Source organism: Mustela nivalis (assembly GCF_964662115.1).
Source record: "Mustela nivalis genome assembly, chromosome: 9".
NCBI lineage: Eukaryota > Metazoa > Chordata > Mammalia > Carnivora > Mustelidae > Mustela > Mustela nivalis.
In genome coordinates, this window is record NC_139028.1 from 66,566,817 (window position 1) to 66,583,043 (window position 16,227).

At 37.0% G+C, this 16,227-nt stretch overlaps 1 protein-coding gene across 1 annotated transcript; it reads right to left on the minus strand.

Moving 5' to 3' along the window:
- Positions 1 to 3,699: 3,699 nt before the first annotated feature.
- Positions 3,700 to 4,665, minus strand: LOC309840307 (olfactory receptor 51A4-like; the record flags this gene model as incomplete). The annotated part of the gene is made up of 1 exon (XM_082682379.1): positions 3,700 to 4,665. The coding sequence occupies one exon, from the start codon at positions 4,663 to 4,665 to the stop codon at positions 3,700 to 3,702; it is 966 nt and encodes a 321-aa protein (XP_082538505.1).
- Positions 4,666 to 16,227: the final 11,562 nt, after the last annotated feature.

Consider the following 16,227-nt stretch of genomic DNA (forward strand, 5'->3'; position numbering starts at 1 on the left):
CCCTTTGTCTTAAAAAACCTTTGACTTTTGTTTCCCAGGAGGACACAGTTTGGGTTGCCCAAATCACAATTATAATTCTAAGGCTTCAAATAAATGCTTTCCTTTCATTTAAGTCCTACATCTTTTTTCGGTTGACAATTTAATGTTGTGTCTTCGTGTGTGTGTGTGTGTGTGTGTGTGTGTGTGTGAATGATTAGAAGAATATAAGGATAAAGAATTAGAATTTATTATTTTTAGTCAAAAATCTGTATTTCAAGCACCTTCTTTCACAATGTCAGTCTGAATCATATTCATAATGTGAAAACACTATCACATATTTGAGACAAGCAAAGTATAGGCATGAAGTCTAAATACACATTTTGATAGACATAAAGGAATTTGCTAAATTCAGGCAATACATATTTATTTCCATGGGCTCAAATGTAGACACTAGGAATCCACTTATGAATAAAAGAAAGAAAAATACCCACTACTATGGAGTTGGTAGCCCAGTGAATGAAGAAATAAGAAAACAATTAAGACATCTCCCTTTAAAAAAATTTTTTTATTAACATATAATGTATTATTTGCCCCAGGGATACAGGTCTGTGAATTGTCAGACTTATACACTTCACAGCACTCACTATAGCACATACCCTCTCTATACCCCCCACCCCCTGGCAACCCCCAGTTTGTTTTGTGAGATTAAGAGTCTCATATGTTTTTTCTCCCTCCTAATCCCATCTTGTTTCATTTTTTCCTTCCCTACTCCCTGAATCCCCCACTTTGCCTCTCAATTTCCTGATATCAGAGAGATCATATGATAATTGTCTTTCTCTGACTGACTTATTTCACTCAGCATAATAGCCTCAAGTTCCATCCACGTTGTTGCAAATGGCAAAATTTCATTTCTTTTGATGGCTGCATAGTATTTCATTGTATATATATACACCACTGCTTCTTTATCCATTCATCTGTTGATGGACATCTAGGTTCTTTCCATAGTTTGGCTATTGTGGATATTGAGGTTATAAACTTTCAGGTGCACATGGCCCTTTGGATCACTACATTTGTATCTTTAGGGTAGATATCCCGTAGTGCAATTTCTGGGTCATAGTGCAGCTCTATTTTCAACTTTTTCACATAAATACACAGTTATTTATTTTCACATGTCTTCAGAGCAATTGTTATTATGTCTCCTCTGAGCCTGTCCTCAGACTCCCTACTTGATCATTCACTAGACAGTAAGCCCTCCACCTTCAAATAGTAAAACTGTTCTCCATATTCCCTGGTTGTTAACTGGAGAAGTATATTCCCATGTGTATTCCCAAATATATTTCCAAAATGTATTCCCTGACTGCCAAATGGAGAAGACCTGGCCTAGCTGTGCTAAGGAAACACAGATACGGTGTTCTGGGAGAAGAACCGCAGCCCCACTTTTCAAGATATTCCTACTTCTATCACTTACCACTTACACTGCTAAAAGTTTCATCAGACAATAAGACAAATTAAGCCTTCAGTACCAAAGGCAGAAATATCACCTTAGCTAGATCTGCTGGTTTCAAATAATTTAATATAGAATCAGTGTAATAAGTCAGAGAAATCACATTGCATGGACAGGACGAGAGTGCCTCTAAATTCTGGAACAGAGAGCAACTCAAGAATGTATGAGAGGAAGGAATCCTGAAGTTGACTTTGTTCTTTGAGTGTGAATCAGACCTCTTTCAAATCTAGGGTATGTCATAAAAAGGGGATTGAAATATGGATAACCTCAGTTTTTTTAATAGAATATTCCAGTGTTTTTTTTTTTTTTTAAGTGAAAGCAAAATAAAAATATAAACATACTGACCTCCACATACAATCACATTTCACAGTGTGGTAAAGCTATACATTTTGGCAATGTTCTTCTTAGAGGTCAGGTTTTTCAGGCATGAAATATGTGGTGGAGTTGAGAGCATAGACATTTGAAGGAGCACAGACAGATGTGAGTTTAAATCCTAGTTTTACAGTGAGCAGCTTTCTTGGGCACTGTATATTTCATGCAGACATAACTTGATAAGAAAAATAGTGTATTTGTGAGCAAGACAAATGTTTCTGGAATCAGGGAACTCTTGGCTTATCTAGTGTAAGTGAACATGAATACAGATACAATCAGGTTAAAATACTACAATTAGGGGTGTCTGGGTGACTCATTGGGTTAAAGCCTCTGCCTTCTGCTCAGGTCATGATTCCAGGGTCCTAGGATTGAGCCCCGCATCCGGCTCTCTGCTCAGCAGGGAGCCTGCTTCCTCCTCTCTCTCTCTGCCTCTGCCTACTTGTGATCTCTATCTGTCAAATAAATAAATAAAATCTAAAAAAAAATACTACAATGAAATAAATGGTGTTCAATGACACCTATGTGTCTTATATCTTTACGTCTTACATGTGTCAGAAAAAAGTTGGATTTAGTAAACTTTATGTGTTCTTTATATAATATCTTGTGGCATTTAATCCTAGGTCTAATCATTTTAATTAGGCAGATACTAACAAATTGTTTACTCTCTTTTAGCTATCTCCTTTTCACTAAAATGGAGCTAGTAAAACTCATCTCCTTTGGTTTAAATGAGGCTCATTTTGGTAATGTAATTAAAAGTTTGGAGCTTGAGGAAGATATCCAATAATTCAGTTTCCTTTCTTCCTTCCATAATACAGTGTTTTAAAGATTTCTCTCACTTGTTTTATAGTTACATTTTAATGTGTAAATATCATACATTTATATACACTAATGTGTAAATATAGTACTTCTACAGGTATTACATATTACCAAAAACATCTCTGACATATTTATTAATTTATTCAGCAATACACATTTATTATAATTTATAGTATAGATATTTCACAAGGTACTGACAATGAAATGGCAAAGACAAGAGACCTGACTCCTGATTGTTTAGAGGGGGAGAGTCATTAATCAATAATTATGTTAGCAGGAAAGAGTCATGGTTGCCAAGTGCAATTGCCTATGCTCACAAATATTTCTTCATTTATTAAAAGAAAACAGTTGGGATTTATTGTGCCAGTGTATAGGTATACACAAAGATTTAGTATAAAGCAGCACAATGCTTTTCCACAATAATTCTAAATTGAAGAATATATATATGAAGTAAAATTGTGCTGTAGTATAATAAAATTATTAATGGGTTATATTGAGGGGAAAAGGAAAGTGCCAATTTTACTGAAATGTTGGGAATACTCATAACAGAACAATTTCTGTTCCATGTTGGTATTGAAATTGCAAGCCAAGCATTGGTAAATGTTTAGAGTCTTATGAGGGCTGGTATACATGTATAAAAATATATTGAATCACCCAATTTGAAGAAAGGAGCATCATGTAATCAGAATTGAGGTTGGAGAGAAAGGTAAGGATAAGAAAATGGAAAAGTTTCTAAAATATGTAATAACTTGGCCTTTATCTTATATTTAATTGTAAATCACTTAATTAGTTAAACTTAAACATTTAAATAGCAGAGAGACATAAAAATTATTTCAATAAGCTCTTTCATGCAACACATTAATGGATGATAGATTAGATCAAAACAATAATAATAAATTGGCTCAAGACAATAACTCAAATACTACCATCTTTTACTCAGACAAGAAGGAAATACATCCATTCTCACAAAACCGTCCTTGGAAAACAGACAGATGAAAGAGGAAGAGAGAGTCAGGGTATCATTTTCACTAAGCCACCCTTGACAACAGCAAGTTTCCCCTGCCCTTGAATACCTTGTGTATTACAGATCTTATCTGTTTGGTTTTTAGGCTATAAACCAAGGGATTAAGGACAGGGGTCAAAAAGAGAAAGAGATTGGCCATGGTGACATGGAGAACAGGAGATGTGAACGTACCGAATCTGTGAATTAGAGCCAGCACAATGAGTGGCACATAAAAGATACAGACAGTGAAAATGTGGGACACACAAGTATTAAGTGCCTTGAGCTGACCATCTTCTGAGGCAATACCCAGCACTGTTTTCAAAATAAATATGTATGAAATGACAATGAGCACAGAGTCAACTCCGAAGGAGCAGAGGACAAGGGACAATCCGTAGATGATGTTGTTTCTGATGGGGCCACAGGCCAGCTTCATAACATCAGGATGGTAGCAGTAACAATGTGATAGAACAACATCTTTGCAGAAAGACAATTTCTTGAGAAGGATTGGCAAGGGTACCATCAACATCACACCCCTAAACACGGCTGCAATTCCCATCACAATAATTCGAGGAGAGGTTAAGATCACAGTGTAGCGCAGTGGGTTGCGAATAGCTACAAATCGGTCAAAGGCCATGGCCAACAGGATGGCTGACTCCATGGAGGAGAAAGTATGAATGAAGAACATTTGTGTTAGACAAGAATGGAACTCAATTTCTCTGCGATTCAGGAGGAAGACCCTGAGTACTGTAGGTAGAGTTGATAAAGACAGACCTACATCTGTGGTTGCCAACATAGATAGGAAGATGTATTGAGGCTCATGAAGGCTGGACGTGGTTTTGATAACAAAGAGGATGATGCAGTTCCCCAGGAGGGCAGTTAGATACATAACACACAGTGGGATAGAGATCCATATTTGCACAGCCTCCAGTCCAGGAATGCCTGTTAGAAGGAGAGTGGGTGGCTGGAACCAGCTACCATTTACAAGTTCCATAAGGATATTTCTCGGGATCCAGCCAAATCAGGTTCTAGGTGTTTTTATTGGGAGAAAAACATAGATTTTAAGATAGGAGGGCATAGTGCACCCAGCTTCTCTGGGACAGCACTAATCCTAGGCATCCTTAGATATCAAAGAATTAACCCTTAAAATGTTTCCCAGTTTATCTGAATAACTATCTGGAGTGAGGACAATGGATACCTAGTATTAAAATGGAAGAGCTATTAGTATTCCTTTGGCCTAGAACACTCCAATCATTGATCAAGTGACAATGAAAATGAAGTACATGATTTTCTTTTTTATCTCAATGCTTAGAAAAATTTTATTTTTAGAAGTGTATTTTTTTAAATTTATTTAGTTGTTTCCATCTACTTTTATTTTCAATTACTTAAGCTGGAACCCCAAAAGAAACTCCTCCACTTTCTCCAGATCTACATCATACCTATAAATACTCAGGCATCTGGAAACCCGGTCATTTTTCCTGTTAGTTTTACCTGTAGAAATTAAGCATGGAAACATAAACTGCAAATCATCTAAAAAAAAAAAAAAAAAACTTCATGTGACATCATTTATTTTTACAATTAATTTCTATGTTGATTTTTAAAATCATATGCTGATTTTTCAAAATATGAGTTATAAAATCATTAAAGTGGATACTGTCATTACATCTTAGCTAGTGCTAGAATAGTTCAAACATTAACAAATAATTTCTTTTTTTTAACAATTTCCTGAGTAAAATTTGAAGTATGTTTACTTGAAAACACAGACATAATTAATTAGGCAATAGATACCAATACCCACTGAGCCACTCAGGCGCCCCTAGATACCAATACTTTAGGAAAAATCTTAAAAATAGCATAATTGATGTGGAATTTACAAAAAAATAAATAAACAAAAAACAGAACCAGAACTATAAAGACAGAGAACAAGCTAATGGCAAAGGGGAGTGGGGGGATGTGAAAAATGGGTTAAGGGGAGTGGGAGATACAGGTTTCCAGTTATGGAATGAGTAAGTCATGGGAATAAAAGTCATAGGAAATATAGTCAATGGTATCGTAACAGTATATGGTGACAGATGACAGCTACACTTGTGGTGAGCTCAGCATAGCAGACTTGTCAAATCACTATGTGGTATAGCTGAAACTTAACACTGTGTCAATTATATTCAAACAAACAAAAATAACATAATTGGAGGAAATGGTCTTAACACTTATGTCTTTATCTTACAAAGAAGGGCAGGAAGAGATTATATATGATTGGTTGAATACACTTAGATTTCAGTGTTTTGTTTAAGATTGCAAACAGAAACAAAATAGTGGTGTAAATGCATTCGGATAAGTGAGATTGGAGAAGAGGGTAAGTATATAACTAACGTAAACTCTGTCTTGAAGAGCATGAAATCAAAACACAATGTATTTTGTAAAGACATATTATTTAAAAGTATGACGAAATTAAAACAGCAGAAGAGAAACTAAATGGAGATTAATGGATTCCTTTTCAGGAAGAAAGCTAGAGACAGGGAGGATTGGGATAAGAGACCAGGCTTTATTTACCCTCAGACAAAATTAGTACTATACTGTTTAAAAAACATGGCAACATAGCAAAGTTATCTTTTTAAAGAAGCAAATATATTTTTGAAGAGTGGATCTCAGATGAATCACAATACATACATTTCCATGTGTTGATATATAGACCTATGTTTATTCAATCCCTTATTCTCATATTCTTGGCAGTGAATGTCTACTATACCCTACTACATTCTTTCATAGAATGCCAAGTAAAAAGCATTCCTAAAGCATGTCTTTTTAGCTGAAGGAGTGAGTCAATCCCTCATAAGGAGAGACCCTAATACGGAGACAGACTTCTTTGGGGATTAGAATACTAAGCTTTATACATATTTTTTCATCTGTACATATGAAATATCTGAGTCTTCTTTGACATGAGTCAAGAAAGAGAAGGAGAAAGAGGTGGAAGAGGAGGGGAAAACTCATAGTTCATAATAGAAAGGACGTCTGAAGACACCACACACTCACAGTAGCTCTACACATTGCATCGCACCAAACCGAGGCCTGGGACATAAAGTTTTGACTTACACAATGGACCTCATTTAAACATACATAAATACATACACTACAGGGTCATACACACATGTATTAACAGTCTTTACTCTGTTTGCTTTATGCTGCAGAATATCTTGGAATTCACTCCCTTCTCCTTTATACACATTTTTCCCTTCTGATTTTGGCACTGAGCCTCTAGCATTACCGGCACCAGCATCCATGCCACCATCAACATGACTGCACCACCAGTGTAAAACTCAAGTATATACTTAGTCCTATTGGTGGCTGTTTCAGTTTTAATACTTCTAGTGCCCTTATTTCTACCCTGTTCCATGAGAATGTCTTTATTTCAACTAATTTTTTTTTTCTAGTCACTCTCCACTCTAGTCAGATTGGTGGATTAATTCTACCACATATGACTCACTCATTTCAACATCACAATATCTGTACACTTTCTGATAGGATCTCAAATCTGATCTTGCTTTACCTCCACTGATGGTAATTAAATTCATTGATTAAAAGCCAGTCTATATCCAACAATATATAAAATATTCTTCTATTTTTAAAAAATATTTATTTATTTATTTATTTAAAAGAAAGAGAGTACACAAGCATGACCAGGGGGAGGGGCAGAGGGAGATCTGAGCATGGGTCCCTGCTGAGCATGGGACCCTAGGATCCCAGGAATCTGTATTGTGACCTCAGCCAAAAACAGATGCTTAACCAAATGAGCCACCCACATGCCCCTATAAAGTTTTCTCATGACAATTTCATATTACAGGAATTCCTCAAGCCATTACAGTCTTACGGAATGTATTTTTCTCCCAGTGACTGACATTTATATCATATGATTTTATATTGTCTTCCAACTGAATTTTCCTTATAGAATTTGATTTTAAACACCTTTAAGATTAGGACTACACCCTTCACATATAGGAGTAAGGAGAGCCCAATACTCTTTAGACATAGAAGGATCATAGTAAGCTTTGTTTAAACAAATAAATTACTTGTTTAAAGATTCTTACTGTAACATAAATGTGTTAATCCCTAGTGAAGATTAAAAACTCACCAGGAATTCATGCTCCCTTTTAAATTCTGCTGTACAAAATTTTCTGGGAGTCATACTTCTCATAAAGTCTCATTTAGAACTGAAGAGTAGCAAGACAGGTGACAATCAGATGGAGAATATTCACTCTGGTATTTATCAACCTGCTCAATTTCCAGTTATCCTTGTGCTAGAGTTCCATTTAACTGTGGTAGATTGCCCATTCTAACCAGAAAGATATCCTGCAGGTTATTTCTAGAGAGCCAAAGACATTTAATTACCAATTATATGTATGCCCCACCTTCAACCTCCTAAAAGTTCCTTTAAGATGTATCACTTCTCTGGCCTTCCCCCCAGAGCCCCAAACCGAACATTGGTCTCTCACTTATATACTATGAATCCCCATTTGTTAACCTTGAACTCCATAACACAATTCTTAGCTCCTTAATCCTCAATTAGGTGACTACTCTCATCTTTTCCCAATCTTTCCTTCTGATATCCTTTCTAAAGGCACTGAGCTTCCATGACTTTCATTTTGAATCTATGGGAAACTTTGATGAAGCAACTCCTAAAGCCAGTTCCTCATCTTTGTTCTTCTCTTTTTAAAGTTTTATTTATTTAAATAATCTCTACATGCCACATGGGGCTCAAACTCATAACCCAGAGATCAAGAGTCTCATGCTCCTCGACTGAGCCAGCCAGGTGTCCCTCATCTCTTTTCTCTTAAAGAACATACATTCAACAGTTCTTTTTATGTGTGGTACAAACTCCTCACCATGCAGCCTGCATCTTCACATGGACTGAGAATGTGAGCTGAGCAGTATAATTCTCCTCTGAGACTCGCCTTCCTTGGCACAGAGAATGGTTTTTCAGAAGATGTTAGAAGACTCTGATACATGTATTTGCCAAATACTGGAGTTATTTAATGCCACAAGTAGATCTGAGATGTAAGGTGCCAGAGGGAGGTAATCAAAATATCCTCAAGAGATAGTCATTTCAATGTGCTACACATGAAATGTAACAAAAAACAAATCACCTGGAAGCAATGATGTACCACACCTGCTTTTCTCAATGCTCTAGAGTCCCTGTAATTAAGCACACATTCCAGCATGAAACCAGTTTTATCTCTGCTATTCACCACAAACATGCAATAAGCTCTTTCTATAAGAAATGATTTTTCCTGATAGATGACCTTTTGTATCCAGACTTAGTTTAGATCATTTTTTGAAGTGAATCATTTTGAACCATAATTTTTTACTATTTTGGTGGGGGGAAGTTGAGGGTTGGACGCTCTTTCAATATCATTATTGTAAATGTCCATGATTATATTCTTTCTCAACATTGTAATGCTACAGTGTTGTTTTTGTTTTGTTTTGTTTTGTTTTAATCACTTATGTTAGTATGAGTTAGTATAATATTATTAAAAGTTTTGGGTCTTCCCCCTTTTCTTCCTGTAAGGCTGTTAGTTTTAAGTCATTTTCTCTTTTTAAGGTTCACTATGTCTTTTCTGTGGTTGTAACATTTTCCTCTCCTTTCAAATTTATAGTCTTCATTTCCTAGTTCATTCACAATGACTAGAATGGTACCCAGTGTGTAGAGGTATTCAATATATCCTTGATCAATGAAGAATAGTTAGTGATGAGGGCTTCCATTTTGGGCCAGAATGGAGTAAGAGGGATTGAATCATCTTCCAATCTCAAACAACCAAAATAATTAGGCAAAGGGTATGAAGCAATAGTTTTTAAGACAATGAATCTCTGGTAACAAAGGACTATAATCTTGGAGAGTCAGGGAAACATACAAAATAAATCCTAAAATATACAATAAATCCTCAACTCACTGATTTGAAAGAGTTTCCAGGAAGAAAACCAGACAGAGCCTGTGAATTTCCTGAGTTGAGGAACTGTTGCTGAGAATCCAAGAGACAAATTTTTAAGAGCTCATAAGACAGAGTAACCAAAAAGAAGAGAGAACTACACAAAGACAGTCTTGAAGATCTGCAGGGTCCTCTCAAATATTTTTTCAGAGTACTAATTGATGCATTTGTGTAGAAAAGCTGAGACCATAGAAACAACCCTCTAAAAGAAAAATGAAATAAGTTTAATGCTCACACATGGCCTGAATGAGTGCCTCTCCCCAACCACACTGGAAGGACTCATATTCCACAGGGCAGGTCATTTAGAAAAATAATGATCCATTAGTGGGGAGTAGATAATAATTAATTCTAGGTTATATACTGTCTGTTCATGCCTCATAAATCTTAAGCACAAAAATTTAAGGATCAAACTATTTCCAGATAATTTAAAAATTATATCAGAGCAAAGCTTAAGAATATTTATAGGTATATAAATAACTTTTAGGAACATAAATTTTATATAATTTTTTAGTAATTATAAATCCTACTCTTACACCCAACAAATAAAATTCACAATGTCTGGCACTCAATCAAAACATGCATACAAAAAAGCAGGACTCACAAGAAAGAGAAAAAAAAAATCAATTCAATAGAAATTGATCCAGAACTGACATAGATTCTTTTGAAATAGCAGTCAAAGGCATTACAACAGTTGTTATAACTCTATTGCATGTATCAAAAATTAAATATCCACATGGCATATATATATATATATATATATATATATATATATATATAGTATATATAAGAAGATAAATGGAGAAGTATATTTGGTAACTGTATTTAGCTTAGGAAAGATTTTGGTTGGAGTATAGCTATAAGAGTCATCAGATGTCAAATGCATTCAGAATGAGAATAATGTATCAGACAAAGAAATAAGTAGTAAGAATTATCTTGAGTGACTATGAGTGTGTGCAGAGGTGTATACATATACATACACATCGTGTGAGGACAGTAAAGGAGTCCATAAAGGAAGAGCAGACTCAGAGTAGAGGGAGTAGCATGCTGAGCTGAGGTGACATACAAGACTTACAAATCTTATAGACTATTATAGACTGAGAGACATATAAGACTTAATCCTATAAGAGATATCACTGCTGGAATTAAATTTACCCACCATTAACACAGAACTAATAGCTTGTAAAGGGTTGAAATTGCATTAGAAGGCAAGAAAATCCTTCAAGGACTAAGTATGGTGAAGAGGGTGAAGGAACTGATCTTAGAACAGAAGTCCCTCCATGTAAGAAACACAGCAAAGTGGAAAATGCCTTAGAAATCATTTTAAGGAAAAGATTCCTGACTTTTGGGAACAATATTGTTGAAAGACCAATAATACTAGAGGAGACAAGATGGCAGGGAAGTAGGAGGAGGTGTCATTTCAACCTGTACCCTAAAGTGAGCTGATAACCTACCAAAGAACTCCAATCACCCATGAAATCAGCCAGAGATCAGAATTATACATGTCTGGATCTCTACAGGGGCAGAAGATGCCAGTGGGCAGGTAAAGCTGAGTGGAAACATCAGACTGATATTGGAAGATAAACAAAGCATGGAGGGAGCCACCAGAGGTGACAGACTGGAAAGTAATACCCCAATATGAGAGGGCCCTGCCTCTGGGGACCAGCATCAATTTGGAGTCTGGTTGAAAGCATTCAAAAAGAGCAAAGAATCTTGGGGGGAAATTATGGGAATCTGGGCAGTTAGAGACAGGGGCTTAAGTCCCTGGACCCAGGACAGGTGCCCCTGGCACTGAGCCATAGAGAGTGCAGTGGAGAAACCAGGTCTTGGTCCCTGAGCCACCAGCGTGCCCAAGAATGCATGGGGTCCAGATCCTGTGAGGGGTTGGGAGCCTTGCCAGATGGCAAAACACCACACCATGCTATCAGAGCCCGAGATGTGTGTGCCCCACACCCTCCCCTGGGGGGAGAGGTGCACACCATCCCGGTGCTCTCGGACCTGGAAAGACCGGGCAATCCCAGCCCAGGCCAGCAGGAAAATCTCAGTCTGCGATCGCTGCTTGGAACCTCTCTGGCAGTCTGGAGCTGCCCAGACAGCTGCTGCTGCCATGGTTTTGGGTACAAGCAGGAGATTCTGCATCCCCAGGGACTGCGACTTGGAACCTGCTCAGCCAGCAGCCGAGGGGGACCTTATGGGCTCTGCAGCACCTACAGGGGAGCAGACTGAGGCTTTTGAGGGAGGTCGGAGTGCAGTTTGCTTTCCTCTAAACCTCTAAAAACCATCAAAAGCTGTCAAGGTGAGAGAAAACAAATGAACAAACATAAAAACCTCTGGAGAACAAAAGCCTGAAAAAAACTGTTTCCTCAGAGCCCACCCCCTTGATGGGGGTGGGAGGACGTAACTCAGGAAACATCATTGACTGAAAACCCACATGGCAGGCCCCTTGCCCAGAAAACCAACCAGGAAAGAAAAAAAATAAATAAATAAAAGATGACAAGAGAACAACCACCACTACTTCATAGATACAACTTATATTTTTAACTCGTTCCGACTATTCTGATTCATTGTATATATATATATATATATATATATATATATATATATATATATATATATATAATTTCTTAACCTATTTTCCATCACAGTGAGATGTCCAGTATATCAAATTCCATAAGAACCTTCTAACCTGAACTTTTTGATTCATACACCTGTGTTTTTCTTCTGCTTTTCTATTTTTTAAATTTTTAAAAATTTTAGTTTAGTTTAGTCTAGTTTATTCTTTTTTATTTTTATTTTCTAATATTCATATAGAGCTAAACTTCAAGGTAATCCCCTTTCCCCAATCAATGCTACCCTTACAGGTAAACCAGTTTTTAATCCTCCTTTATCTTAGGAAAGTTGAGTCCTTTAACAAACATATCAAGATACATCCAGGAAGAATCAAAATAACCTTCCTCGCCCACACTGAGAATTTATAACCACTCTCCTATCTTTTTTTTTTTTTTAATTTTTAATTTTTTATAAACATATATTTTTATCCCCAGGGGTACAGGTCTGTGAATCACCAGGTGTACACACTTCACAGCACTCACCAAAGCACACACACTCCCCAATGTCAATAACCCCACCCCCCTTCTCCCAACCCCCCCTCCCCCCAGCAACCCTCAGTTTGTTTTGTGAGATTAAGAGTCACTTATGGTTTGTCTCCCTCCCAATCCCATCTTGTTTCATTTATTCTTCTCCTACCCACTTAAGCCTCCATGTTGCATCACCACTTCCTCATATCAGGGAGATCATATGATAGTTGTCTTTCTCTGCTTGACTTATTTCGCTAAGCATGATACGCTCTAGTTCCATCCATGTTGTCACAAATGGCAAGATTTCATTTCTTTTGATGGCTGCATAGTATTCCATTGTGTATATATACCACATCTTCTTGATCCATTCATCTGTTGATGGACATCTAGGTTCTTTCCATAGTTTGGCTATTGTGGACATTGCTGCTATAAACATTCGGGTGCATGGCCCCTTTGGATCACTACATTTGTATCTTTAGGGTAAATACCCAATAGTGCAATTGCTGGGTCATAGGGAAGTTCTATTTTCAACATTTTGAGGAACCTCCATGCTGTTTTCCAGAGTGGCTGTACCAGTTTGCATTCCCACCAACAGTGTAGGAGGGTTCCCCTTTCTCCGCATCCTCGCCAGCATCTGTCATTTCCTGACTTGTTTATTATAGCCATTTTGACTGGTGTGAGGTGATATCTCATTGTGGTTTTGATTTGTATTTCCCTGATGCCGAGTGATATGGAGCACTTTTTCATGTGTCTGTTGACCATCTGGATGTCTTCTTTGCAGAAATGTCTGTTCATGTCCTCTGCCCATTTCTTGATTGGATTATTTGTTCCTTGGGTGTGGAGTTTGCTAAGTTCCTTATAGATTCTGGACACTAGTCCTTTATCTGATATGTCGTTTGCAAATATCTTCTCCCATTCTGTCAGTTGTCTTTTTATTTTGTTAACTGTTTCCTTTGCTGTGCAAAAGCTTTTGATCTTGATGAAATCCCAATAGTTCATTTTTGCCCTTGCTTCCCTTGCCTTTTGCGTTGTTCCTAGGAAGATGTTGCTGCAGCAGAGGTTGAAGAGGTTGCTGCCTGTGTTCTCCTCAAGGACTTTGATGGATTCCTTTCGCACATTGAGGTCCTTCATCCATTTTGAGTCTATTTTTGTGTGTGGTGTAAGGAAATGGTCCAATTTCATTTTTCTGCATGTGGCTGTCCAATTTTCCCAGCACCATTTATTGAAGAGGCTGTCTTTTTTCCATTGGACATTCTTTCCTGCTTTGTCGAAGATTAGATGACCATAGATTTGAGGGTCTATTTCTGGGCTCTCTATTCTGTTCCATTGATCTATGTGTCTGTTTTTGTGCCAGTACCATGCTGTCTTGATGATGACAGCTTTGTAATAGAGCTTGAAGTTCGGAATTGTGATGCCACCAACGTTGGCTTTCTTTTTCAATATCCCTTTGGCTATTTGAGGTCTTTTCTGTTTCCATATAAATTTTAGCATTATTTGTTCCATTTCTTTGAAAAAGATGGATGGTACTTTGATAGAAATTGCATTAAATGTTTAGATTGCTTTAGGTAACATAGACATTTTCACAATATTTATTCTTCCAATCCAGGAGCATGGAACATTTTTCCATTTCTTTGTGTCTTCTTCAATTTCTTTCATGAGTACTTTATAGTTTTCTGAGTATAGATTCAGTGTCTCTTTGGTTAGGTTTATTCCTAGGTATCTTATGGTTTTGGATGCAATTGTAAATGGGATTGACTCCTTAATATCTCTTTCTTCTGTCTTGCTGTTGGTGTAGAGAAATGCAACTGATTTCTGTGCATTGAATTTATATCCTGACACTTTACTGAATTCCTGTACAAGTTCTAGCAGTTTTGGAGTGGAGTCTTTTGGGTTTTCCAGATATAGTATCATATCATCTGCGAAGAGTGATAATTTGACTTCTTCTTTGCCGATTTGGATGCCTTTAATTTCCTTTTGTTGTCTGATTGCTGAGGCTAGGACCTCTAGTACTATGTTGAATAGCAGTGGTGATAATGGACATCCCTGCCGTGTTCCTGACCTTAGCGGAAAAAGCTTTCAGTTTTTCTCCATTGAGAATGATATTTGCGGTGGGTTTTTCATAGATGGCTTTGATGATATTGAGGTATGTGCCCTCTATCCCTACACTTTGAAGAGTTTTGATCAGGAAGGGATGCTGTACGTTGTCAAATGCTTTTTCAGCATCTATTGAGAGTATCATATGGTTCTTGTTCTTTCTTTTATTGATGTGTTGTATCACATTGACTGATTTGTGGATGTTGAACCAACCTTGCAGCCCTGGAATAAATCCCACTTGATCGTGGTGAATAATCTTTTTAATGTACTGTTGAATCCTATTAGCTAGTATTTTGTTGAGTATTTTCGCATCTGTGTTCATCAAGGATATCGGTCTATAGCTCTTTTTTTTGGTTGGATCCTTGTCTGGTTTGGGGATCAAGGTGATGCTGGCCTCATAACATGAGTTTGGAAGTTTTCCTTCCATTTCTATTTTTTGGAACAGTTTCAGGAGAATAGGAATTAGTTCTTCTTTAAATGTTTGGTAGAATTCCCCCGGGAAGCCGTCTGGCCCTGATCTTTTGTTTGTTTGGAGATTTTTAATGACTGTTTCAATCTCCTTACTGGTTGTGGGTCTGTTCAGGCTTTCTATTTCTTCCTGGTTCAGTTGTGGTAGTTTATATGTTTCTAGAAATGCATCCATTTCTTCCAGATTGTCAAATTTATTGCCATAGAGTTGCTCATAGTATGTTTTTATAATAGTTTGTATTTCTTTGGTGTTAGTTGTGATCTCTCCTCTTTCATTCATGATTTTATTTATTTGGGTCCTTTCTCTCTTCTTTTTGATAAGTCGGGCCAGGGGTTTATCAATTTTATTAATTTTTTCAAAGAACCAGCTCCTAGTTTTGTTGATTTGTTCTATTGTTTTTTTGGTTTCTATTTCATAGATTTCTGCTCTGATCTTTATGATTTCTCTTCTCCTGCTGGGCTTAGGGTTTCTTTCTTGTTCTTTCTCCAGCTCCTTTAGGTGTAGGGTTAGGTTGTGTACCTGAGACCTTTCTTGTTTCTTGAGAAAGGCTTGTACCGCTATATATTTTCCTCTCAGGACTGCCTTTGTTGTGTCCCACAGATTTTGAACCGTTGTATTTTCATTATCATTTGTTTCCATGATATTTTTCAATTCTTCTTTAATTTCCCGGTTGACCCATTCATTCTTTAGAAGGATACTGTTTAGTCTCCATGTTTTTGGGTTCTTTCCAAACTTCCTTTTGTGGTTTAGTTCTAGCTTTAGAGCATTGTGGTCTGAAAATATGCAGGGAATGATCCCAATCTTTTGATACCGGTTGACCTGATTTAGGACCGAGGATGTGATCTATTCTGGAGAATGTTCCATGTGCACTAGAGAAGAATGTGTATTCTGTTGCTTTGGGATGAAATATTCTGAATATATCTGTGATGTCCATCTGGTCC